At 38.4% G+C, this 23959-nt stretch overlaps 1 protein-coding gene across 3 annotated transcripts; it reads left to right on the top strand.

Annotated features, from left to right (window-relative positions):
* The first annotated feature begins 471 nt into the window (after window positions 1-471).
* On the top strand, window positions 472-23747 carry TRNT1 (tRNA nucleotidyl transferase 1). Of its 3 annotated transcripts, XM_008074506.2 has the most exons (8): window positions 472-806; window positions 976-1146; window positions 8022-8215; window positions 10974-11112; window positions 20105-20231; window positions 21705-21898; window positions 22744-22997; window positions 23206-23747. In XM_008074506.2, the coding sequence occupies exons 2-8, from the start codon at window positions 987-989 to the stop codon at window positions 23452-23454; spliced, it is 1317 nt and encodes a 438-aa protein (XP_008072697.1). In that variant the 5' UTR covers window positions 472-806; window positions 976-986; the 3' UTR covers window positions 23455-23747. The 3 variants fall into 3 exon arrangements, with proteins under 3 accessions (XP_008072697.1, XP_021562671.1, XP_021562677.1); XM_021706996.1 differs by lacking the exon at window positions 472-806 and having other exon boundaries at window positions 975-1146; XM_021707002.1 differs by lacking the exon at window positions 472-806 and having other exon boundaries at window positions 975-1146; window positions 21705-21838.
* The last annotated feature ends 212 nt before the right edge of the window (window positions 23748-23959 follow it).

Below are 23959 nucleotides of genomic sequence, written 5' to 3' on the forward strand. Positions count from 1 at the left end.
TGCGGGCCAAGTGGGCCGTCGACCCCGTGTCCTCCAGAAAGGCGAGGGCGGGGGACGGATCGAGGCCTCTTTGGCCCTGGGCGAGAGATCCCCAACGTGGAGGTCGTCCGCGCCACGTCTGCGGCCGACCGCGGCTCAGATTCCCTTGCGTCCGCGGGTACTTTCCCTCGCAGCTGGGCCCACAGGGGTCTTTTTCACTAAGCCTTTTCGCCAGCACCAATCGTGGGGGGCGGGACGCGGCGCCATTTCAGGCTCGGAGTCCTCAGCGTGTTTATCTGAGTGGAGGTGGAGAGAAACTGAGTCGTTCTTTTCACCCCACGTGTTTGGGTAAGGGGAACACGCCCCCTGGTGGGGAGCGCCGCTCCATCCCGCCTGTTTTCAAGGCACGGGTGGTCAATTGCCGCCGCCTGAGAGGAGCTGCTGCTGCCCCGCGGAGGCGCACCTCGTGGGGAGAACAGGGGTCCGATGGAGCAAGGAAGGCAGGATGTGGGGTGGGAGTCAGAGGAGGCGGCGCGATGGGAGGAAAATGAGGAAAAAGCGGGGCAGCAGAGCTAAGTCATGGGAACGTACCTATTTTGCAGTTCTTAGGAAACAACCCAGAGTCGTAAACTTTGGGCACGGGTGGGGAATTCCGTAGGCCGACATCCACCTGTGACCACAACATGCTCTAGAGAAGACCAGGTGTTGCTGCAAGTCTTCCAGTTACAGTTTCTGGATCCCTGTACCCTTCACTCTTAAACTGAAGTCCATCTCTCAGGAGAGTATTTAACAATGCTGGTGTAAGAGCTTCTGGAGAACAAAACCAGGTTGCTACAAGCTTTGATCTGGTCGTACTTATCCCTTAGATTGTCACTTTTTTAGTTTTTCATCTGAACAGGAGATGAGTTACCACTGATAAATAAAATTACAGTGTGTCCTTTTTTTCCCCCCTTCACTTTTAAATTTCATTGGTGTGAATGTATGTTTGCCTTGTAGATGTATGGTTGATGACTTTCCAGATGCTGAGGTACCTGTGTCCTTGGCACAGGCCAGTACTCAGCTGTAGTTGGAGTAGACTGTGCCTTCTAAAGCAATATCTATTTACAATGAAGTTGCAGTCTCCAGAATTCCAGTCACTTTTCACAGAAGGATTGAAGACTCTGACAGGTGAGAGATTAGGATGACTTTTCTTGGTTTGGAAGCCTGTGTCAGTGGAGAAGTAGGGTTAACTTTTGTCAGCTAACCTTCAGCTATTTTTGTTGTTGCTAGTGAAAGACTTACTTATGGGCAATCCAAAACTATAGCTGTGTTGCTAGAAGAGGCAGTAAGTGGCTGTGATAAAAAGCATGGTTTTTTTGAATACTATGCTAAGTACTTTCCATACAATATGGGATTGGTCCTAAGAACTTATATTTTCACTTGATCTATGAGAAAGCATGCTTAGGAATGTGAAGTGCTTTGCCTATGTTTCCATAACTAGTAACTAGAGAGCTGGGTTTTGAACTTGTGCAGTCTGGTTTCAGAGCCCAGCTTGTAACCATTAAGCCTCATTTCCTTCCTAAGTATAAGTGTTTTATGAGAGAACTGAAGGCAGAAGGAAATAGGAGTTAGCTCTATCATGCACATGCAAAACATATCTGGAGAGAACATCGGAAATGACTGGCTAAGTGCCCGACTCCAGCAACTTCTTGCAGTTGACACAATTTTATCAGTGTTAGTCCTTGATGTCAGCTACTGATGTTGCTGAAGCAGCCACACAACAACTTTTCACAGCCTGTGGGCATTTTGGTGGCACCTTCAGAAATATATTAAGCTGTATGTGTGTAGAAATATGACCTAAATAGCCTTGACTATCCATTAGATTCACCTGGGGAGATTTAAAACATACAGATACTGGGGTTCCTCCCCCTAGTTTACTGGATTGGAATCTCTGGGAGGTGATGACTGTATTTTTAATAAAAACTCCTTCACAGATTAATTGTGATGCACTGAAGGTAGAGAGGAGCCATTGCTTTAAAACGACTCTTCTATTAGCTTCTTCCCAAAGCTGCTTACCCATTCTTGAAATTAGATGAAATCTTTTTAAGTACATGCTGTTTGTAAATGGCCCAGAACATGTTGATTATTTTAGGTTCTTTAGGTGGTCTTAAAGTAGAGGGCGTAACTCAGATTTGGTTTTGCTGATTCTTCACCATGAGTTTTAATTGAATAGAGAATATTACTAGAAACTTACTGTCTAGTAGACATATATGAACCCATATGTAATATAAACTATTCTGTCAGCCATGTTAAAAAGGTAAGAAATGGGTGAAATTAATTTTAATAATTATTTTTAGTATATCTTATTTAACCCAGTATATGTAAGATGCTATCATTTTACTATGGAATTTATATAAATTTTTTTTTTTTTGAGTTGGAGTCTCACTCTGTCGCCCAGACTGGAGTGCAGTGGCCGCTCCCGGCCACCACAGCCTCGGCCTGCTGGGCTCCGGTGATCCTTCCGCCTCAGCCTTCCGAGTAGCCGGAATTACAGGCATGCGCCACCACGCCCAGCTGATTTTTTGATTTATTGTAGAGATGAGGTCTCGCTACCCAGGCGGGTCTCGAACCCGTGGGCTCAGGCAATCCACTCACCTCAGCCTCCCAAAGGCACGGGATTACAAGCTGAGCCACCGAGCCCGGCATATAAACATTTTTAATGAGATATTTCACTCTTGAAAGTCTTTGAAATCTGGTGTGTGTTTACCACTCACAGCACATCTCAGTTCAGACTCACTGTATTTCAAGTGTTCAGTATCTGCAAGTGGCTAATGGCTACTGTTTGAACAGCACAGATCTAGAAGCTCCAATTTGGGGTTGAATTTAAGCTTTTTTCTTTCTTTACATGTCCTTCACAGTCCCCAATTATCCCATGCTCAATTGCAAGAGGTCTCTTGGTGTCCTGTGTCAAATCATTCTGCATTTTTTTGGAAATTGGGTTCTGGATATTGATACTGTAGTTTTTTGAACATCTTTTAACAGTTGTGTTTGACTTTCTAAACCTGACTTTAAGAGCTGAGTTTTCTCCACCCTGAGAAACGAAGTTTAGGGAAGTCAGAGACTAGATCATGTGGTAAGATAGAGGTAGTGGTTGCTTCCAGCATCCTATCCTTGAAGGACTGGCAAATGACAACATGGATATATTCTAAAGTTGACTTTTTCTAGGCTGTAGTGGAAGTGGCAAGAATGGAATCTTGGTGCAGTGCTCAACAAGTTAGAAAATCAAAGATGGGTGCCCTGGTGAAATGTAATGCTCTGTAACAAAAACACACAAAGCCTTTGTGATGGCTGCTGTATGACACACGCAGTTTAAATCCTACTGTACCAATCCTCCAATCTTAAGAGCTGCTTTGCCATGTGTAAAATTACTTTTTAGTAATTTTAGGATAGTAATTTTAGGATAGTAATTTTAGGATAGTGCTAGGATAGTATATTACGTCCTATAGAGTTTTATAATTTGTCAGGTTATTTTATGTATTTTATTTTTCTGTTTGCTTTAGTACAATCATATAATGCTAGTGGCATGTAAGATTATCTTCCCATCCTAGAGATGAGGATGAAGTCCCCAATGTAGGTAATTTTTGCCTGAGTTAGAGCATTAGTGGACCAGCGAGGACTTCTTTGGTCATGTGGCTATGGTTCATGGTCACCACTGGGTGATAGTGCTCAATGATATGTGAAGTCAGAAAGTCATCATATTAACATTTGAGATGATAGAAACAACTGACTCACCTTTTGGAAGTTTGGAAGCTCTTGGAACAGATAGTCTTTTCCTGCTGGTAATGGTCATGCCATGGAATGAATGTTCTTCCTAATATATCCTACTCACCATCCCCATCCAACTCCAGCCTACATTCCTCAAAATTCAAAATTGTAAAGGGAAGAAATTATGAAAAGTTTATTGAAAGTAAACATTAAAAAGGTGATAATTACAAAAGTTCTCTGACACATTAATGTGTGTGTCTTTTAGATTGCTATCAAGATTAACAGTAGCTTACTATCAATTGTGGCAGTTGGAAGCAAATTATCACAGTTTCGGAATGATGAGATTCTGCATTTCTTGAATTTTAGTCTTAAGTTTCCAGTTAAATTTTGTTGCATTAGATGTTATTAGGTGTTATTGTCACTGAATTATTTCCCTGAGTACAGCTTGCAAAAGTCTTCTGGAATGTTGAATGCATCCCTGCTTCTGTAAGATTGAAGATATCAGTAACTGAGGAATAAAGAAGCCTTTGAACCTGATGATCCCTACTGTTTTAGATCAATAGAAAATTATGCTTTTCCCATAATTTTTATGACTACTGCTTCATATAGATGGCTACATATGGATTTATGTCTTTCTCAGTTGTATTAAAATTAAGATATTATTTTAAAAATTCTGAATTGTGAGTTTTGGAAATGGTTTAGCCCTTTACACTTGGATGTCTCATTTGAGGAGACATAGATATCTAGCAAACTTCTGTGATGTCCCCTCTCAGGGAGCATAAAGAGATTGCTAGTGATTATACAGGACAGACTTATGCAGGCACAAATTTTTCAAAAATGAATGTTTCCTTGAAGTTTTCCATTCAGAAATAATGAAAAACTTATGTATGTCCTATTTGAAATTTGTCAAGCTTCTAATCGATCAGTTGAGAAGTGGTTTTTAGGAATCACAAGTGTGTCCTACACTGTCTTCGAACAACAGACTGGACAATAAATTACTTCTTCTTCTTCTTCTTCTTCTTATTGTTATTATTTTGAGTTGGAGTCTCACTCTGTCACCCAGACTGGAGCGCAGTGGCCACTCCCGGCCACCACAGCCTCGACCTGCTGGGCTCCGGCGATCCTTCCGCCTCAGCCTTCCAAGTAGCCAGAATTATAGCGCGCTACCACGCCCGGCTCATTTTTGATTTTTTGTAGAGATGAGATCTCGCCAAGTTGCCCAGGTGGGTCTTGAACCCGCAGGCTCAGGCATTCCAAAATTACATATTATTAATGTGAGAGGAAGAAAACAAGACTGTGTTGTCTGCTTGAATAGAAAAATACCGGGTGGAAGATGTCAAACAAATTACTCTTGCACAACATGTATCAGTGAACCTGCAATGCATGTTGGTGACTGTTTCACACGTTACCACGTTAGAAAAATATAAGATGTAACATTTTAATTCTTTTGGCCATAAATAAGTTCTTCAATGTCCAAAATTCCATTATTAGCTAAATATTATAAAATAATTGGTTCCAATGTTATACTATTTAATATGAACTGATTAGTTTTCCATTGGTAAAAAAGTGCAGTCTGGTTGCTGGTAGGTGATCCAAGAGATGTCTCTGAGTTCAGAGGGTTAATAACAGAGCTAATCAAAATGGTATGTAAATTACTTTGAGTTCTGAATCTCGTTTCTGTAATTCAATTAATATATCCAGTGACTTTGAACTTATAATTTATTTTAGTAAAGCCAACATTAAAATCTTAAAACAGTGGTTATCTATGTATATTCAGCCTTGACCTTCATCCCATTATTTAAAGTAGATTCAAATGATCCCAGTCTTTGGGAGGCTGAGGCAAGGATTAATTGAGGCCAGGAGTTTGAGGCTAGCATGGGCAACAGCAGTGAAAAGCCATGTCCACAAAAAATAAAATACAATAATTTATTTTATTTTTAGAAAGCAGGATTTATTGAGAGGACGGGAAAGCTTCTACATTGGAGGGGGGACTTGAAGGGTTGCCCTCTAAAAATTTTAAAGAGTAGGTTTGAGTGGACATATAACTTCAGATGGACATAGTAACTTTCCAAAAACAGTTTTTCAGATACTGTTTTAGTATGAAGAAAACTTAAAAAAAAAAAACTTTTCAGTGAAGCCACTCTATTAATAATTAGAATATCACAGTTCAGTTTCATTGTGAGCCAAGTTGGGCTAAAGATGAAGATAAGTTTTCTACCCTGATAATTGAGACAAAGACATAAAGCATGTAATTTTAATATAGTTAGTATGTATAAAGATATGCTACACTAGAAATACAGTTAACTTCACCTTCAGAAGAGGCTTCCTAAAGTGAATCACAGCAGATGAGTAAGAGTGAGCTAGGTCAATATTTTTCCAGTTGGAGGTTGACACTTTAGGAAACCATAAAGTCAATTTAGTGGCCATGACTAGTATTTTTAAAAATAGGAGAGAAGAGAGGAGAGAATAGAAAACATTAGATTTCTTGGTATCTAGTAAGGGAAATTTTATTTAATGATACTTTACCATGTAGGCACACAAGCGTGTGCCCATGTGAATGTCTTAGTGTGGGATATAGACCAATAAGTGTGACAGCTAGCCACTAAGCTAGATGAGTGAGTTGGGCAGGTGTTTCATGACATGACCCATGTAAGCAAAGTTATGGAGGAAAACTAAAGGGAGAGTTTGGCACGTAAAGTGTGATGCACATTTTAGTGAGATAAGAAAATAGCCTTAGAATATCGTGTTAAGGAAGTTGGATATTATGCTGTGAGTAGTTAGGAGGAGCAGTTGCATACCACTATTAACCTGGTGTTTTAGATCCCTAAATCTGGGTTGCCTTAGAGGTGGGATTTAAGGGAGGGTGGTGTACTTGAGAGGGACTTGAATGGAAATACGATGTTAAGGGAATATGAACACTTGCCCTTGGAGAGGGCTTTTGGAAGTGTATCCTTGTGGGAGAGCCAGCTTTTAGTTAAAGCTGGAAAGTAGAGAGGGAGCATTTGTTATCTGTAAGCAAATCATTTCAGGAAGTCTACAGGGAGTGGGGGCTTAAAGATAGAAGAGAAATGTGAGGAGAACAAAGAACAGAGACACTGGGATAGGGACAAAAGATTACATTTTGAGTTGTGGTTAGGGTTGCTAGAACTCTGATATATAATGAGGTTAGCTGAATGCTCATGTTTCTGTCCTCTAACCAAAGACAGCAGGGACACACCAAGGTGAGTTGTTAGTCCTGGCAGTGAGGGAGAATGCTGACTATGGAGATACACTCAGTAAAAGGGCTTTAGAAAGGGCTTCTTACAGGATTTGGGTTTGTATCAGGTTGTTTTGGAGAGAGCTTAAGGCAAGGGGGTTTATAGTGAATTAGATGTTTTCAGGAAGCAGAAGTAATTCTATGATTGAGTATCTTAGTAATTCTTACCTAGAAGGTGAAAACTGCCAGACTAAAAACTGGTAAATAAAGCACAGTCACTCATATCAACTATTATTATAGGGTGTGTCTTGGGTGTTCATGTGACTGCTGAGTTATCTTGTTTTGTCTTGATCCATTCATCCACGGAATGGTCTATTGATGATATGTGGAAGTGTTTATGTACCACAGGACCCCAGGACTTAGTTGTGAGTGGATGCCAGCTCATAGCAGAATCAAGGCTTAGCTAGTATCAGGCCATTTCCTGGATATCATTCTCACTAGGTTCCATATGGTGTCCTTTTGTCATATGAGTTTAATTAGAGTGAACTTTAAGTTTAGAGTGCCTTATTCTACGCCTGTAGAGAAGTCAGTGCTATAGTTGCTTATAGTAGTTACAGTGTTTATCTGGTTCTACCTAGAGCATAGATATGAGTTGATTTTTAAATGTCATATGCAGATTATTTCTTGAAGGATTCTTAACTATAATGTTTATTCTAAGTGGTGTGATAGACTAATGTTGCCTGATAGTTGCACATACTATCTCAACATCTAAACTCAAAGAGGAATACTTAGAAGAACACTTTACCATTTCTAGTGTTCACATAAACTGAGAAAATGAAGCAGAATTGTTTGCTTTATATTTTTGGTAATAATTAAAATTTATGTTGATGACTTTGAGACATTGTGGAGTTCTTTGCTTCCCATAGTTCTCAGTGGCATTCTACTATAGGCAAGTCGTTTTACTCTTTGGCCTTTGTTCTCATTTTCCATACCAAAAGGCTCAGTTGAGTGCTCTCTGCTGCTCCTACTAGATGCTAAAGCCTTGTACTTGTGTAATTCTTAAAAGAAACATATTGAAATAATGATCTTTCTCTCATCTCAGAATTATTTGTCAAAGAAAATCATGAGTTAAGAATAGCAGGAGGAGCAGTGAGGGATTTGTTAAATGGAGAAAAGCCTCAAGATGTGGACTTTGCCACCACTGCCACTCCATCTCAAATGAAGGAAATGTTTCAGGCAGCTGGGATTCGGATGATAAACAACAAAGGAGAAAAGCATGGAACAATTACTGCCAGGGTGAGTGAAAAGCTTGACACTTGTTTCACTGCGTTGCCTTTTTTGTAATTTTTGAAAACTTCATTTTTCTCTAGATTAAAAAAAGCAAATAAGAAAAACCTTAATAAAAAATGTCAGTCTCCTCTACTCCCTCTTAAGCCCTACATTCTCTGTTGTTGTTGCCACCTTTAACAAATTTTTATGATACCTGTTACTTCCCCATTTCTAGAAAGACTATATGCTGAGATTTTTTTTTTTTAATTTCCTCGGTTTAAGATATTATATATTGACTTCCTTCAAGGGAAGATAATTTAACTTTCTTACCACACTCTTCTCAACAAGTACATAAAATTGTTCTTCCCCATCTTCCTACTATGTTTATATCATAATTTTTGGTTAAATCAATATTCAGGGTTTACATTTATGACTTTGTATTGTTTATAGCCAGATTGTGAAGTATATTATGATTACATTTCTTCTGTTGGCATGATTTTTGATTTTCCTGCAGTTAATAGCATTTTCTTTTACATAACTTTTCATGATCCACTAATTCATTTCTGTACTTTGTGCCAGAACTGTAAAGTTTCTCTCAAAAGATTTAACACATCACATCAAGTTTCACTTGTTGTTGGTTTCGAAGGCATCTTACCTGTTGCTGTCTTTCTGCTCCAATATGGACTTTTGGAATTTTTTTTGGCCTTTCTTCTTAGACCTCCTGTGTCCTAGATCCCATGTGATATTCTTTCTTGGCTTATGCCTTCATTTTAATAGTCCAAAACCTGAGGAAGCCTTACATATATGAAAATATTTTTGTTTTACTTCCACACTAGTTTGATAATTTTGTTGGTTATAGAGCTCTAGGCTGGGAATAATTTTCACCCAGAAATTGAAAGACTGCTTTCTAACTTCCAGTACTGCTACTGATCCCATTAAGATTTCTCTTTAGTTTGAAACTTAATTATTATTACCTCCTTTTGGAAGCCTTTCTGATCTTTTTATTTCTGGTGTTTTTAATTTCAAGATGATGTACCTTTCTTTGGATTTAACTTTCCATTATTGTGCAGGACCCTTTTTTGTTTCTGTTATAAAATTTCATCCCCTTTGTTAAATGTCCTCTCCTTTCAAAACTCTTATTTGGATGATGGACCACTGGGATTGATCTGGCTTTATCTTTTGTCTTCAATTTTATATTCTAATGTATTTTTATTTTACTTTCCATGAGAATGACTTAACTCATCTTCCAACCTTTCCATAATATTTTTAACCTTTGTGGTGTTTTAACTTTTTGATAAGTCTTTCTGCGGATATTTCTTTTGAAAGCTTCCTATTCTTTCAGATGCAAAATCTTCTCTTAGGATATCAATTGTATTTTGATAATGTCTTTGTTTATTCTCAGCTTTTTCTTTTACGTTGGTTTTCCTTAAATATGGGTAGTCCTTGGCTCTCTCTTTATATTTGGGTGATGCTCAGAGTGTTACCAAGATGACTTTGGGGCTTTATTATAATTGTGTGTGGGAAGTGTCAGTCAGCTGGGACTCCTGCAGCAGCCTCGACCTGCTGGGCTCCAGCGATCCTTCCGCCTCAGCCTTCCAAATAGCTGGAACTACAGGTGCGCGCTACCATGCCCGGCTCATGGGAGTTTTCATTAGCAGAAATTGGAGAGGAATCCCCCCGGTTTATGCCAGGTAATAAACCTGGTTGTTAGCATTTTGAAACCAAGTAGCAAAAGAGAGGGGAGTCATGTTTGATTTTCACTTTGTCTTGTTTTCATCTTGATGCTTCATCCCTGTGATTGTCGCTTGTGTACCAAGTTCTGATTACATTCTAGAGAGTTAGTCCCTGGTTTTTGCCTGGGTAAGGGAGGCTTTCTGGGGTTGTTTGTTTCTTGTAATAATTTTCAGTTTGCCTGTTTCAAACCCTTTCTTACCCTTTGCCTTCAGATATACTTGTGTCTCAGATTCCTGAGTTGAAGAATTCTGTAGTGAGTTATATAGCTCGTATCTAGAGAAGAATATGTATGAAATTGAGAGAAATTCTAGAACAAGATTTCAAACTCCTATTTGGCATGTAAAACCTTTACCTGTCTACCCTTAAATGCTCATGTGCTATTTGTCAGGTATACTTTCTCGTTTACATGTATTCCTCTTTCTCACTGTGCCTTTGGTCATCTTTTCTCTTCATTTGAAATTTTCTTACCATACTTGCATGTACAGATCCTACTTTGTTTTCAAGGCTTAACTGAGATGCCACTCTATCACAAAGCTACTGAATGTTCTTATCCGGAGGTAATCTCTCTTCCTAAGATATATCTCACTTTATTTTGCCTTAATTGGTGATTACCAGTGAAGGAGTTGCAGGATCTGTTAACTGTACTTCTTTTTCTGTCAGTCCTTTTCTCAACAATATATATTCCATAAATTGACATTCAGCTCTTTGTAAACTGGAGCTATCAAAAAATATTTCAGATAATAGCCTGATTTGACATTAAAGAACTAGAATATAATTTTGAGGGTTCTTCCCTTCTACAAGATCACTTGGCAGAGTTGACATGTTTGTATGTCAAATTCATCTTTTTTAATCATGATGGGTGATTTAAAAAAATATTCTTTGTATCTATCTTTGACTATTCTGTTTCAATGTTCATGTACTTTAGTTAACTTTAAAAAGGCATAAGTTGTAACTAATTATCAGTACTATGCCTTAATGAAGACAAAAACTTATTTGTTTCAATCTATCCAGTGATACAAAAAATTTTTTAAAAGGCATGATTTTATTGCAGCTTCATGAAGAAAATTTTGAAATTACTACGCTACGGATTGATGTCACCACTGATGGAAGACACGCTGAGGTAGAATTCACAACTGACTGGCAGAAAGATGCTGAACGTAGAGATCTCACTATAAATTCTATGTTTTTAGGTAATATATGGAGATAAAATAATGTTTTAATTTGGTCTATCAGAATGCCTTCTTTTTTAAGTGAAACCTGCATTCTGGAAATATTTTCCAACTTGAAAAGTTGCATTAATTTCTTCTAAGAAACAGTGTAGTTTATTGATTAAAATAATTCGCTCTGGAGCCAAAATCCCTGGGTTCAAATTCTGACTCTGTCACTCACTAGCCATAAAATGAAGATGTTAATGTTAGCTTCTTCTGTAGGGCTGTTGTGAGGTTTAAGAAAGTTAATAATTATAAGTGCCGGACTCGGTGGCTCAGCCTGTAATCCCCTGCCTTTGGGAGGCTGAGGTGAGTGGATTGCCTGAGCCCGCGGGTTCGAGACCCGCCTGGGCAGCGAGACCTCATCTCTACAATAAATCAAAAAATCAGCCGGGTATGGTAGCGCATGCCTGTAATTCTGGCTACTTGGAAGGCTGAGGCGGAGGGATCGCCAGAGCCCAGCAGGTCGAGGCTGTGGTGGCCGGGAGCGGCCATTGCACTCCAGTCTGGGCGACAGAGTGAGACTTCAACTCAAAAAAAATAAAATAAAAATAATAATAATTATAAGTGGTTAGAACAGTGCCTGACACATGTATATAAGCAGTGTTAACTTCTTAACTGCATCTAAACAGCATTAACATTTCAGGAAAGAAAAGTGTGCACAGTTATTCTCTTTCCTCTGCACCGTCCTTCATGAGTGCACATCCCTCTCTTCTGGTCCCTTGGCACACATTGGTTAGTGACTACAGCACTTTTTTTATTGCTCATCTTACACCAACCTTAGATTCCTTGTTAACGTTGCATTTTTGGAATCATCAGTTATCAGTCAGAATTGACATTTATGGTGAAATCTCATCTCAGCTTAACTTTTTTGTTTAATGAAAGTGATGAGAATCATATGGGAGTAGATGTGAATTAGGCTAGTGTTGTTCATATATTATCGATACATCATATTTTGTAGTTTATTTATTTTTCTTAATTAATATAACTTTGAGCTGGCGTCTCACTCTGTCACCCAGGCTGGAGTACAGTATTACAATCATGGCTAACTCTGGTCTCAATTTATAGTCTCAAACAATCTTCCTGCCTCAGCCTACTGAGTAGCTAAGACTGCAGGCAGACGCCATCAAGGCTGGATAACTTTTTGGTTTTTTTTATAGAGACGAGGTCTTACTATATTGTCTAAGCTGATGTCAAACTGGGCTCGTGCAATTCCCCTACCTTGGCCTCCCAAAGTACAGGGATTACAGGTATGAGCCACCATGCCCAGCCCATATTTTGTACTTTAAAATTTAGATAAGCCCTTTATGTTTAACACTGGGTTGAAAAACAGAAGCTGAAGCATCCACTATGCATAACATAGTTTGTAGCAATAGTGGTAAAAGGATGGAGTAATGGGATTTGCTTCATGGGATGGGAAAGAAATTTGTAAGCCAAGGTGGGATCTCTTGCTGATTACGTTAATGACAAATGCCATTTCTAGGGTACCTAGTAGGTTCTGGGCACATCAGTGGACACCTAATATACTTTATCTCATTTAAGTCTCAGAAAAACTTCATAATGTGAGTATTAAACTTGACAGATGAGGAAACAGACTCAGCGATATTTAGTGACTTGGGTTAAGTCACTAAATATAAGTTACAGAGAATCAAGATTTCAGGCTGTTTCCAAAGCCGAGGCAATTTATGACTATAGGGAGCCTGACAGGTGTATGTTTTCTCAATTATTTAGGCAAAACGCCATTTCTTCATTTTTTTCTTACATTATTCATAGAGTAAACTGCTCTAACTAGTGTAATGTGTGTAGTCAGTCTTGTGTAACTGGCTTCTTATAAGTATTCTTAGCTAAAAGGAACTAACATTCTTTGTCTGTTATCTTTTATTTTTAATTTAGAGTTGTTGGGTACTTGAGGATTTGCTACCTAAGTAAATTGCATGCAGGTGAGGTTTGGGCTTCTGGAGAGTGCTTTCTCCCCTTGGTAGTGGACATAGTGGTGATTGTGTGCCCTTTATCGCCCCACCTTCTCTCCCTCCTTTAGCAGTGACCAGCGTTTGTTGTTCCCACCTTTGTGCTTGAGTGCCCAATGTTTAGGGCCCACTTATAAATGAGAACATGCCAGGTTTTTGTCTCTGTGGTAGTTCACATAGAATGATGATTGCCAGGTGAATCCATATTGCTGCAGAGGACATGATTTTGTTCTTTATGGCTGTATAGTATTCCACAATGTATAAGTACCACATTTTCTTCATCCAGTTCACTTTTAATGGGCATCTGGGTTGGTTCCATGTTTTTGTGGTTGTGAATAGTGTTGCAATAAACATATGTGTGCAGGTGTCTTTTTGGTAGAGCAATTTATGCTTCTCTGAGTATATTCCCAGAAGTGGGATTGCTGGGTCATATTGTCTCAATTTTTAGTTCTTTGAGAAAACAAGACGCTGCTTTCCACAAAGGTTGAGCTAGCTTATATTCCCACCAACAGTGTAGAAGCATTGCCTTTTCTCTCTAGTTTTGCCGGTTTTGACTTTTTATTTTTATTTTTTGAGTTGGAGTCTTATTATTCTGTCACCCAGACTGGAGTGCAGTTGCTGCTCCTGGCCACTACAGCCTCGACCTGCTGGACTCTGGCGATCCTTCCACCTCAACCTTCCAAGTATCTGGAACTACAGCCGCATGCTACCACACCTGGCTAATTTTTTTGACTTAGTGTAGAGAGTAGGTCTCGCCAAGTTGTGCAGGCGAGTCTCGACCTGCGGGCTCAGGCAATCCACTCACTTCAACCTCCCAAAGCGTGGGATTACAAGCTAAGCCACTGAGCCCAGCTAATTTTGACTTTTTAATGGTAGCCATCCCGACCTGTGTGAGGTGGTATCTCATTGCAGTTTTGATTTACATTTCTCTGATGATTAGTGAAACATTTTTTCATATGTTTGTTGGCTGCTTATATATCTTCCTCTGACAAGTGTCTGTTCATCTTCTTTGTCCACTTTTTAAAGGGGTTATTTGTTTTTTTCTGTCAATTCGTTTGAGTTATTTGTAGATCCTGGAAGTTAGGCCTTTATCAGAATAACTTGCAAATTATTTTTCCTATACTGTGAGTTATCTCTATTCTCTTGAGGTTTTTTTTTGCTGTACAAAAACTTTGCAATTTGATAAGATCCCACCTGTCAGTTTTAGAATTTGCTGCATTTGCTTTGGAGTACTTGGCCCTGAATTACTTGCCTGCTGTAATGTCCATGGGGGTGTCCCCTACGTTTTCTTCTAAGATTCTTATTGTTTAAACTTTCACATTTAAGGCCTTGATCCATTTTGAGTTAATTTTTGTATATGATGATAGGAAGGGGTCCAGTCTTGTTTTTCTGTGTATGGTTAGCTGGTTTTCCTACTAACATTTGCTACAGAAAATATAAGGAGGGACCAAAAAACAGAATTATCTTTTGGAGGGCAGTACAGGCTCTCCTGACTAGGTAAGTTGTTCTAGGAACCCATCGGCATCAGTGTGCCAGCTAACATTGCGGTGAGAAGCTGCATTCGGCTTCAGTGAATTTTGGAGGGGGAGATCCTTTCAATGTGTTTGCCCATTTCATGATGGGTGATTTATGAGCACACCTGCCCACACCGGATTGGAATATTCTTGTCTTTCCCGGTCCTTAGGTGTGAGATTAGAGTGTTTACTTGATCCTTCTATTTGATTGATATGTGTGTGCAGTGTTGTAAACTTACCTCTCAGCACTGTATTCATGGTATCCCAGAGGTTTGGTGTGTTGTGTCTTTGCTTTTGTTTCTAGGAATCTTTATTTCTGACTTGACATCTTTGTTAACTCAAAAGTCATTCAGAAGCATGTTGTTTAATTTCCATATATTTGTGTGTTTTGTAGAGTTTCTGTTGGTGATATTTGGCAGGGGGGTTTTATTATTTTTATTCAACAGTGGTCTGAGAAGATGCTTGGTATGATTTTGATCTTTTGAAATTTGTTCATGCTTGATTTAGGTCTGAGTATATGATTGATCTTGGATTATATTTCATGTGCTGATAAGAAGAATGCTTATTCTATAGTTGTTGGGTGAAGTGTTCTGTAGATGTCTGTAGGTCCAATTGGTCGGGTGTTGAGTTAAGGTTCTGAATTTTCTTGTTAGTTTTTTGCTTAGATGATTTGTCTAAGACTGTTAGTGGGATATTAAAGTATCTGACTATAATTGTATGACTGTCTTTGTCCCCTCTTAGTTTAATTAACAATTGTTTTATAAACCTGGGTGCTATTGCTGATGAATTGAACCTTTAATTATTATGTAATGTCATTCAGTGTCCTTTTTAACTTTTTTGGTTTAAAGTCTCTTGTCTTATGTAAGAATGACTATTCTTGCTCTTTTTTGTTTTCCATTTGCCTGAAAAATCTTTCTCTAGCCCTTTACCTTGAGTCTGTGGGTATCATTTGCAGTGAGATGAGTTTCCTGAAGGCAGCAGAAGGATGAATCATGCTTCTTTATTCAATTTGCCACTCTGTGCCTTTTGAGTGGGATGTTCAGTCCATTCACGTTTAAGTTAATTATTAATATGTGGGGGTTTGTTTCTGTCATATTACTAGTAAGAGACTGCTTTGTGTTTTAGGCTTTGTGGTTGATTTGTATGGTCTGTGAACTCTGCTTATTTATGCTTTTGTGATGGGTGGAACCTTTTATTTCTGTGCTTAGAATTTTCTTAAGCATCTTCTGAAGGGCTGGTCTGTAGGTGGCATAATCTCTTAAGAATTGAATGTCTGGGAAAGATTTTAATTCTCCTTTATTAATGAAGCTTAGCTTGGCAAGGTAGTAAATTTTTCGTTGGAATTGCTTTTCTTTAAGAACGTTAAGGCTTGTAAGGGTTTCTGCTGAGAATTCTGCATCTGATGGATCTTCCTTGATAGGTCATCTGACCCTTCTCTATAGCTGCCTTTAGGAACTTTTCTTTCATGCTCACTTTGACAAGTTGGATTATTATGTGCCTTGGAAGTGGTCTTCTCATGAAATACCTCACAGGAGTTCTTTGAATCTCGTGTCTGCATGGCCACCTTTCTAGTGAGTTAAGAGAAATTTTCTTGAATGATATCTTGGAAGGCTTATTCCAGGGTGTTCTCAATATCCCCTTCTCTCTCAAGGATGCCAGTCTACTGGAGGTTTGGTCTCTTTACATAATCCCAAACCTCTTGTAGGTTTTGCTCATTCTTCCTAAGTCTTTTTTCCTTGTTTTATGTCAGACTGGGTTAGTTCAATAGTTTGTTCCTCAAGCTTTGAGACTCTTACCTCTGCCTGGTGTATTCTGCTTTTAAAGTTTACTATTGTGTTTTGATATTCTCGGAGATAATTCTTCATTTCCAGAAGTTCAGTTTGGTTCTTTCTTATAATGGCCAGCTTAGCTTTCACTTCCTGTACTGCTTTCGTGGCCTAGATTATTTTTGTGTCCACTTCATTGTGGGTCTTGCTGAGTATCTGCCATTTGTGTAGTCTGAATTCTATGTCTGTCATCAGGGACAGGTCATTCTTCATGGGTTACCCTCCCTCCAGCATAGGTGACAGGGCAGCCTCCTCCCCAGATCACATCTTTCATCGGCAGGATTGGCAGGTGGCCTTGCAGGGCCCTGGCACAGGTGCTCTTGAGGGTGTGGAGTGGCCTCCTCCCACATAGGTAGGACTGCCCATTTCACCCAGAGGTAGAAAGAAAGCAGTGGGGGATTGTTAGTTCTCCCTCAGTCTGCAGTCTCCCTATGCTGTGCAGAGGCCCCCTGCCTCTTAGATCCCATGCTGCTCAGTGGGAGGGGCTATGGCAACACCGGCAGCCCTCTGAGAGTAAGCTGCAGCTGTAGCTGCTGCTGACGCCGGAGAAAAGTCCTCATAGTAGTCTCATTGCTCCTGCTGGGTGCTGAGGAGGGGATTTGGGGGGAAAATACTCTGAAAGGTGTTTCTTGCTAAGCCTCTCCATGGGTGGGTTGGCAGCCATGGTGGGGACTCCTGGGACCTGACGTTCCTGGGCATAACATGGCTCCTGCCAGTGCCTCTATTTAGGGGCAGCCCTCTGCACCTTGCCAGTGTGGGTGGGAGGTCTTGGGCTTTCTCTCCTTTGGCTGAGACTACAGAGGCTTGCATGCTTATAATCCCAGCAACTCATAAGGCTGAGCTGCTGGGATTATAAACTGCTGGGATTATAAGAAGATCATGTGAGCCTAGGAGTTTGAGACCAGCCTGGGAAACACTGCAAAAATTAAAATAAGCTTATTAAAAACAATGAAAAACAAAGACAAGAAAGCTGTTGTTTTCACTTAGCCCTTCTATCTCCAATGGCAGTCTCCCGATCTCATGTCAGGGCCACTTCTAGGGGTGTCCACAGCTTGGAACTGTCCGTTCTCTGCATCCTCATGTGACCATCTGATAGACATCAGCTTGGATTTTCATGTTGACCTTCAAAGCCCTCAGTCCACTCCTCCACATTAAGTTTTTTTCCCTAAGAGCTACAACTGTGCAATGTCTTCAGTTGGCCATGTTGGCCCTCCCCCCTTGGACAAAAGCTATTCTTATTGGTGCTACTGTTTTCTAACATTGACTGAACCCTGTTAATGTGCCAGGCACTGTTCTAAGCACATTACATAAATTTTATCTTCCCAGTAACCCCATGAAGCACATACTGCTATTTAACCAGTGGTATTTGCCTGAAGCTATGCAGCTCAGCCCAGTTGTGGTAGCTCTCAGCTATAATCCCAGCAACTCAGAAGGCTGAGCTGGGAAGATCATGTGAGCCTAGGAGTTTGAGACCAGCCTGGGCAACATTGCAAAAACTAAAATAAGTTTATTAAAAACAACGAAAAACAAAGTTACACAGCTTTTAAATTGTAGAATTAAGATTCCGAATCAGCAGCCTGGCTTCAGAGGTCATGTTCTTAGCTACTACATTATCCCCTGCAATGCAACTTTATTTCATGTTTTTAATTCACTGTTTTAAAAGAATGATACTCAGAGCAAAAGAGAACATGCATTGATGCAATGCCCACTAATCCTGGCACAATTTTTTTGGCCATTTTCAAGTCTTAGTAGGTCAAACAGTCATAGTTCTGACATTATTCTTGGTTATTTTGCTTCCCAAAGTGCTAGTTTCGCTTTTGTCATATTCTTATAATTTTTTTCCTCCAAATTTTGATGGTTTTTTTTGACTCAACAGGGAGAGTAAAGAGTCTATTTATTAGGAGAATTAACATTAAGAAAGACAGTTATATCATATTATTTGCTACTTTATGATTATATTTTGTTTATTTACTTATTTTCTTATCATCTTCATTTTTGTTATGTCTTTTTAAATTTGGAACCTTTCACATTTGCCATATACATCAAGATGCTTTCATTTTAAAATTCACTATGCATATAAAACCATAACAGCTTGGGAAGAGTTAAGCTTTAAGTCTGAGCTTACCGGTATTGTTACTTTTGGAATAATCAAAGAGCGTTCAAGTTCAAATAGAACTAAATTGACAAGTGGTATTTTCTAAAAATAGTGTCAGCGCCTCTTTTTTGTGATGTCAAAGAGTGAAATATCTCATAGGATCACTCACAGACCTTCCCATTTAGTTTCTTGAATGGTATCTGTGTTTTACTATACATTTTTTTTTTTAGTCTTTAGATTGACCAACTTTCCGAGTTTGCCTGGGATTGAAATACTTTCTGAGACGTGAAATTTTCAATTTTAAACTAGAAAAGTCCCAGGCAAACCAGGATGAATTTGTGGCTCTACTAATTAATACCAGAGGCTTTTTAAACTTATAGTTAAAATCATTTAATAATTGTTTATTTTATTTTATTACTGTTTTTTTCAGCCGAAGTCTCATTCTGTCGGCCAACCTGAAGTGCAGTGGCATGCTCATAGCCACCGTAGCCTGGACCTAGAGATGAGGTCTCACCAAGTTGCCCAGACTAGTCTCAAACCCCTGAGCTCAGGCAGTCCTTTCACCTCAGCCTCCCAAAGTGTTGGGATTACAGGCTTGAGCCACCGTGCCCAGCCTGTTGGTTTTTTCTTTTAGTTCAACATAAGAGAGAACATATTTTGGTGGGGATTTTTTTGTTGTTTACACCATTTTAGTAAATAGATGATTGGTTCATATGGTTCAAATTTCATAATATTTAGAAGGCTGAATAATGGGGTCTCCTGATTTGTAATGAACGGGACTGCCCATTTCACTACACCTTTGCTAACAGTGTTATCAAATGTTTGTACTTTTGCCAGTGGGAAAAATACTATCTCAAAAATTTGCATTTATGACTAAAGTTGAAAATCTTCATTTTTAAAGAGACATATATTTATATTTAGCCCATTTTCTATTTATAGGGCCTTTAAGTTTTATTTATGAGTTTTTATATATTATGGAAATTAGTCATTTGTTTTTATGATACTGATTTACATCTATTTTCTCAAGAATGTCACTTATCTTATGACTTTGTAAGTAATGGTGGTTTTTGCCATGCAGACATATTTGATTTTTTATATGGTTCAATTAATTATTTATTTGAAGACTTCTGGTGTGTGTTTGCGTTTTTTTGTTTTTTTGTTTTTGTAATTAGAGTTGAACGGTCTTCTCCATTCCAATATTATAAAGTAGTTTCCTTTTGTTTTTTCTGTTACTCTTGTTATTTATTTTTTCCAGATTATTTTGGCTATTGTTTATTTTCCCATATTAACCTGAAAATCAGCTTGTCTGGTGTCTTGTTGTTCCTGCCCCGCTTGACATACAGGGTTTGCATATTGCTTGTTTAGTTTATTCTTGTGTGCATTATCTCTTTAGTTGCAATTGTAAATGCAACCTTTTATTCTGTTATGTCCTCCGTTTGATAGTTGAGATATAGCAATACTATTAATATCTGTATTTAATTTTATAACACTTGTAATAGTTTTTAGCTGATTTTCTTGTGGTTTAAATTCTTATTTTCTAGTAGTGATTTTTCTCTCTTTTCTAATGAATAGGTTTTGATGGTACCTTATTTGACTACTTTAATGGCTATGAAGATTTAAAAACTAAGAAAGTTCGATTTGTTGGACTTGCTAAACAGAGAATACAGGAAGATTATCTTCGAATTTTAAGATATTTCAGGTAAGAATTTTAAAAAGTTATTTTAAAAATAAAAATGATAGTTTTTAATATCATCACCAGAGTATAATACTGGTCATATGAAACATACAGGTCAGTGTATAAAATGATGACATCTCAAATATCTTTCTCCAGTGGAGGCTTAGCAGCCTGTGACTTTTGAGATATGACTTAGGTACTTCGTATTATATTTTCATTCCCAGAGCATACTTACTTCACTTTATATAATCTTTACTATAATTGTACCTGTTTTTAGCTTTGATTGAATTATATTTCTTCCATTGATCTATTCATTACACACCCATGTTTGAGTGCTTACCACAGACCAAGCACTGTACTAGGTGCTTTGAACACAGTAATGAATAAATGAAAGTCTCTGCCTTCACAGGCTGATGGTTTTAGGTGGTCATACAAATCTCTGCTGCTTCACACAAAATGATATTAGTGAAAAGAAGTACCTGTCATATGACCAGTAAAAAATGAAAGTATAAAGACATACTTAAAAAGTGGATAAATTTGGTAAGTATGAAATACATGGTTTTTTTTTTTTGTGGGTAGCAGTGATTTTTATTTTTTTAACTTCACACTCTAATAACCTTTTTAAAAAAACTGTCCTAACTGGCTAGTTTATGTCTATTAATATTCATTTTTCACTAAGAATATTCTGTAATAGATCATATATACCTTATCAATAAATACTATTTCTCTAAACTTGAGTATTTTCCAAAAGTCTCTGTCTACAAATAATAAAACATGGATCAAGATTTAGCTATATTTATTGAGCGTTTAGATCACTAATGAATTTTAAGGGTATGAGTGGCAGAACAGATGTACATTAAGGCTTCCAGTTCTGAGATCCCATGTATGTAGCTGGGACTATAGGTATCCTCACACCTATAATCTTAGCACTTTGAGAGGTTAAAGCAGGAGGATCACTTGAGCCTAGGAGTTCAAGAATGAATGCCTGCAGTGAGCTGTGATTGTGCCATTGTACTGCAGCCTGGGTGACAGAGTGAAACCGTCTCCCAAAAAGAAAAAAAAAGAAAACCATGCCTGGTCTATTAAAAGTATTAATGTGTACATACTGCATACAGTCAAGCTTTGAGGGAATAAGTCTGCTCCATTGTGGCCCTCTAGTCTTCTTTTGGTGTCTTTGTTCAGTTCCTGTTTTTTTTCATCCACTTTTAAGTGCCAGTTCAGAAACTGCATTTGATGACCATTCTGAGCATCTAGTCAGTGATTAAGAAGTGAAATAGAAACTTTGGGGTTCTAGTTCTTGCTAACCTTAAGAAGGCTACTTATATTTTATTAGATCTGGGGTTTTCTTATCTAGAATAAAAGAGGAGGTGGAGAATTGACCAGTTGATTTCCAAGGACCATCCTAGACCTAACTAATTCTATGTCATTTTTCATTAAATAGAACATTGTATTGTGCCAATATTGAGGTAATACACTGTGAAGATTTTTGTCTTGCAGGTTTTATGGGAGAATAGTAGACAAACCTGGTGACCATGATCCTGAGACTTTGGAAGCAATTGCAGAAAATGCAAAAGGTTTGGCTGGAATATCAGGAGAAAGGATTTGGGTGGAACTGAAAAAAATTCTTGTTGGTAACCATGTAAATCATTTGATTCACCTTATCTATGATCTTGATGTGGCTCCTTATATAGGTGAGAGCAAGTTATAAATGTTTGAATTTTTGGCAATGAAATATCTAGTTTTATATGTCCTAAGAGGAAAAATGTTTGACTCATTTAGTTGTATTCTTAGTGAGAAAAAAAATGGGAACATTTTATATAGTAAGATAAACTTTAGGGTATGGGGTAGGACAGTTTTGTCATGACTAGGGATAGTTTAAAGACAGCATGCATGCTGTACTCATACAAAGTGGTCTCCAGCACCAGACCAGATATGGATTTGATGGAGGCTCTGCCCCTTATCTTTGTGACTTAGGTTACTTTCTGATCTAAAAAAGGGGTTTGAAAATAATAGCATCTATCTATTAGAAAAGCTAAGAAGATTCAATGAGTTAATACATATAGAGCACTTTTAGAACATAGAAATTGTTCAGTATGTGTTATATATTCACAAAGAATAGTGGGATTGTAGGGTTTGTCACACCTCAGGAAAGTTGGGAATTTTTCAGATAAAGGCACAATTCTGAATGGAGGGGTGGGTGTTATATGATAGTTTATCAGTAGGAAGTCAGGAGTTTGTGGTTGGAAAAACTATGCCTTGTGAATCTGGTACCACTATCACCACTACCTCTGAACCTCTCGATGTAGCTTATTGATGGCAACGACATTTTAGGGGCTTCCCCTAGGTTTGAGAGTGATACAGGAGAAGGACAGCAATAATGTGGTAGTGGTTTACCTGTAAGATGGAGCATCAGATTGGACCTGTAATGTATCCTACTGATAGGACATTTCTGTATACTAAAACAGTGGTTGGGTTTAATATATGAGTGTTTTTTTCCCCACTAAAAGCAGGTGAAAAATGCTTTTTGTCCCTACAGGTTTACCTGCTAATGCAAATTTAGACGAATTTAACAAAGTCAGTAAAAATGTTGAAGGCTTTTCACCAAAGCCAATGACTCTTTTGGCCTCATTATTCAAAGTACAGGATGATGTCACAAAATTGGATTTGAGGTTGAAGATTGCAAAAGAAGAGAAGAACCTTGGCTTATTTATAGTTAAAAACAGGAAAGATTTAATTAAAGCAACAGATAATTCAGAACCATTGAAACCCTATCAAGACTTCATTATAGATGTAAGTATGTACTAGGTTTGGTCAGAATGTAAATTATTTTCACTGATTGTAGAATTAATTTATTAAAACTAAGACCTCCAATTTACTGTGAATTTTAACTTATTTTAAATAAATTCATATCAAGCATTTAGTAGTTAAATTTAAGGATAAGATCATAAGTGAGTGTTCTAACATGTGATGAAGCTAAATGTTTGATTTTGGTACATAGTCTAGGGAACCTGATGTGACTACTCGTGTATGTGAACTACTGAAGTACCAAGGAGAGCACTGTCTCCTAAAGGAAATGCAGCAGTGGTCCATTCCTCCGTTTCCTGTCAGTGGCCATGACATCAGAAAAGTGGGCATTTCTTCAGGGAAGGAAATTGGGGCTTTATTACAACAGTTGCGAGAACAGTGGAAAAAAAGTGGTTACCAAATGGAAAAAGATGAACTTCTAAGTTACATAAAGAAGACCTAAAACTGATGGCTACTAAAAAATAGAACATTTCCGGTATGGCCTTTTTTTTTCTTCCTCCCATTTAGTGAGATTTAAGAATCTATAGCAGAAAAAAAGCCAGCTTTGACGACCTCTTTAAGAGAACAAAGATCTTATTTTTGTGAAATATAATTGTATTTTAGGAAGTAAACTGAAAACCACCCCCTTTTGATCTCATTTATGTTATTGAACTTTACCGTTATTTTGGATTTATTCCAAATGAGAAAAAAAGTAAACTGGGCTCAGTGGCTCAGCCTGTAATCCTGCGCCTTGGGAGGCTGAGGCGAGTGAATTGCCTGAGCCTGCAGGTTCGAGACCCGCCTGGGCAACTTGGCAAGACCTCATCTCTACAATATATCAAAAAATTAGCCGGGTGTGATAGCACGCGCCTGTAGTTCCAGCTACTTGGAAGGCTGAGGCGGAGGGATCGCCGGAGCCTAGCAGGTCGAGGCTGCAGTGGCCGGGAGGGAGCGGCCACTGCACTCTA

This window comes from Carlito syrichta, unplaced genomic scaffold, assembly GCF_000164805.1.
Source record: "Carlito syrichta isolate Samal-C Ts95f unplaced genomic scaffold, Tarsius_syrichta-2.0.1 Scaffold117309, whole genome shotgun sequence".
Classification (NCBI taxonomy): Eukaryota; Metazoa; Chordata; class Mammalia; order Primates; family Tarsiidae; genus Carlito; species Carlito syrichta.

Bases quoted from the DNA above. Each gene is read 5' to 3' on its own strand.
- TRNT1 (XM_008074506.2), top strand. From the start codon at position 987: ATGACTTTCCAGATGCTGAGGTACCTGTGTCCTTGGCACAGGCCAGTA. The intron at 1,147-8,021 runs GTGAGAGATTAG...CTCTCATCTCAG, and splicing joins AGGATTGAAGACTCTGACAG to AATTATTTGTCAAAGAAAAT. The intron at 20,232-21,704 runs GTAAGAATTTTA...TTTGTCTTGCAG, and splicing joins CGAATTTTAAGATATTTCAG to GTTTTATGGGAGAATAGTAG.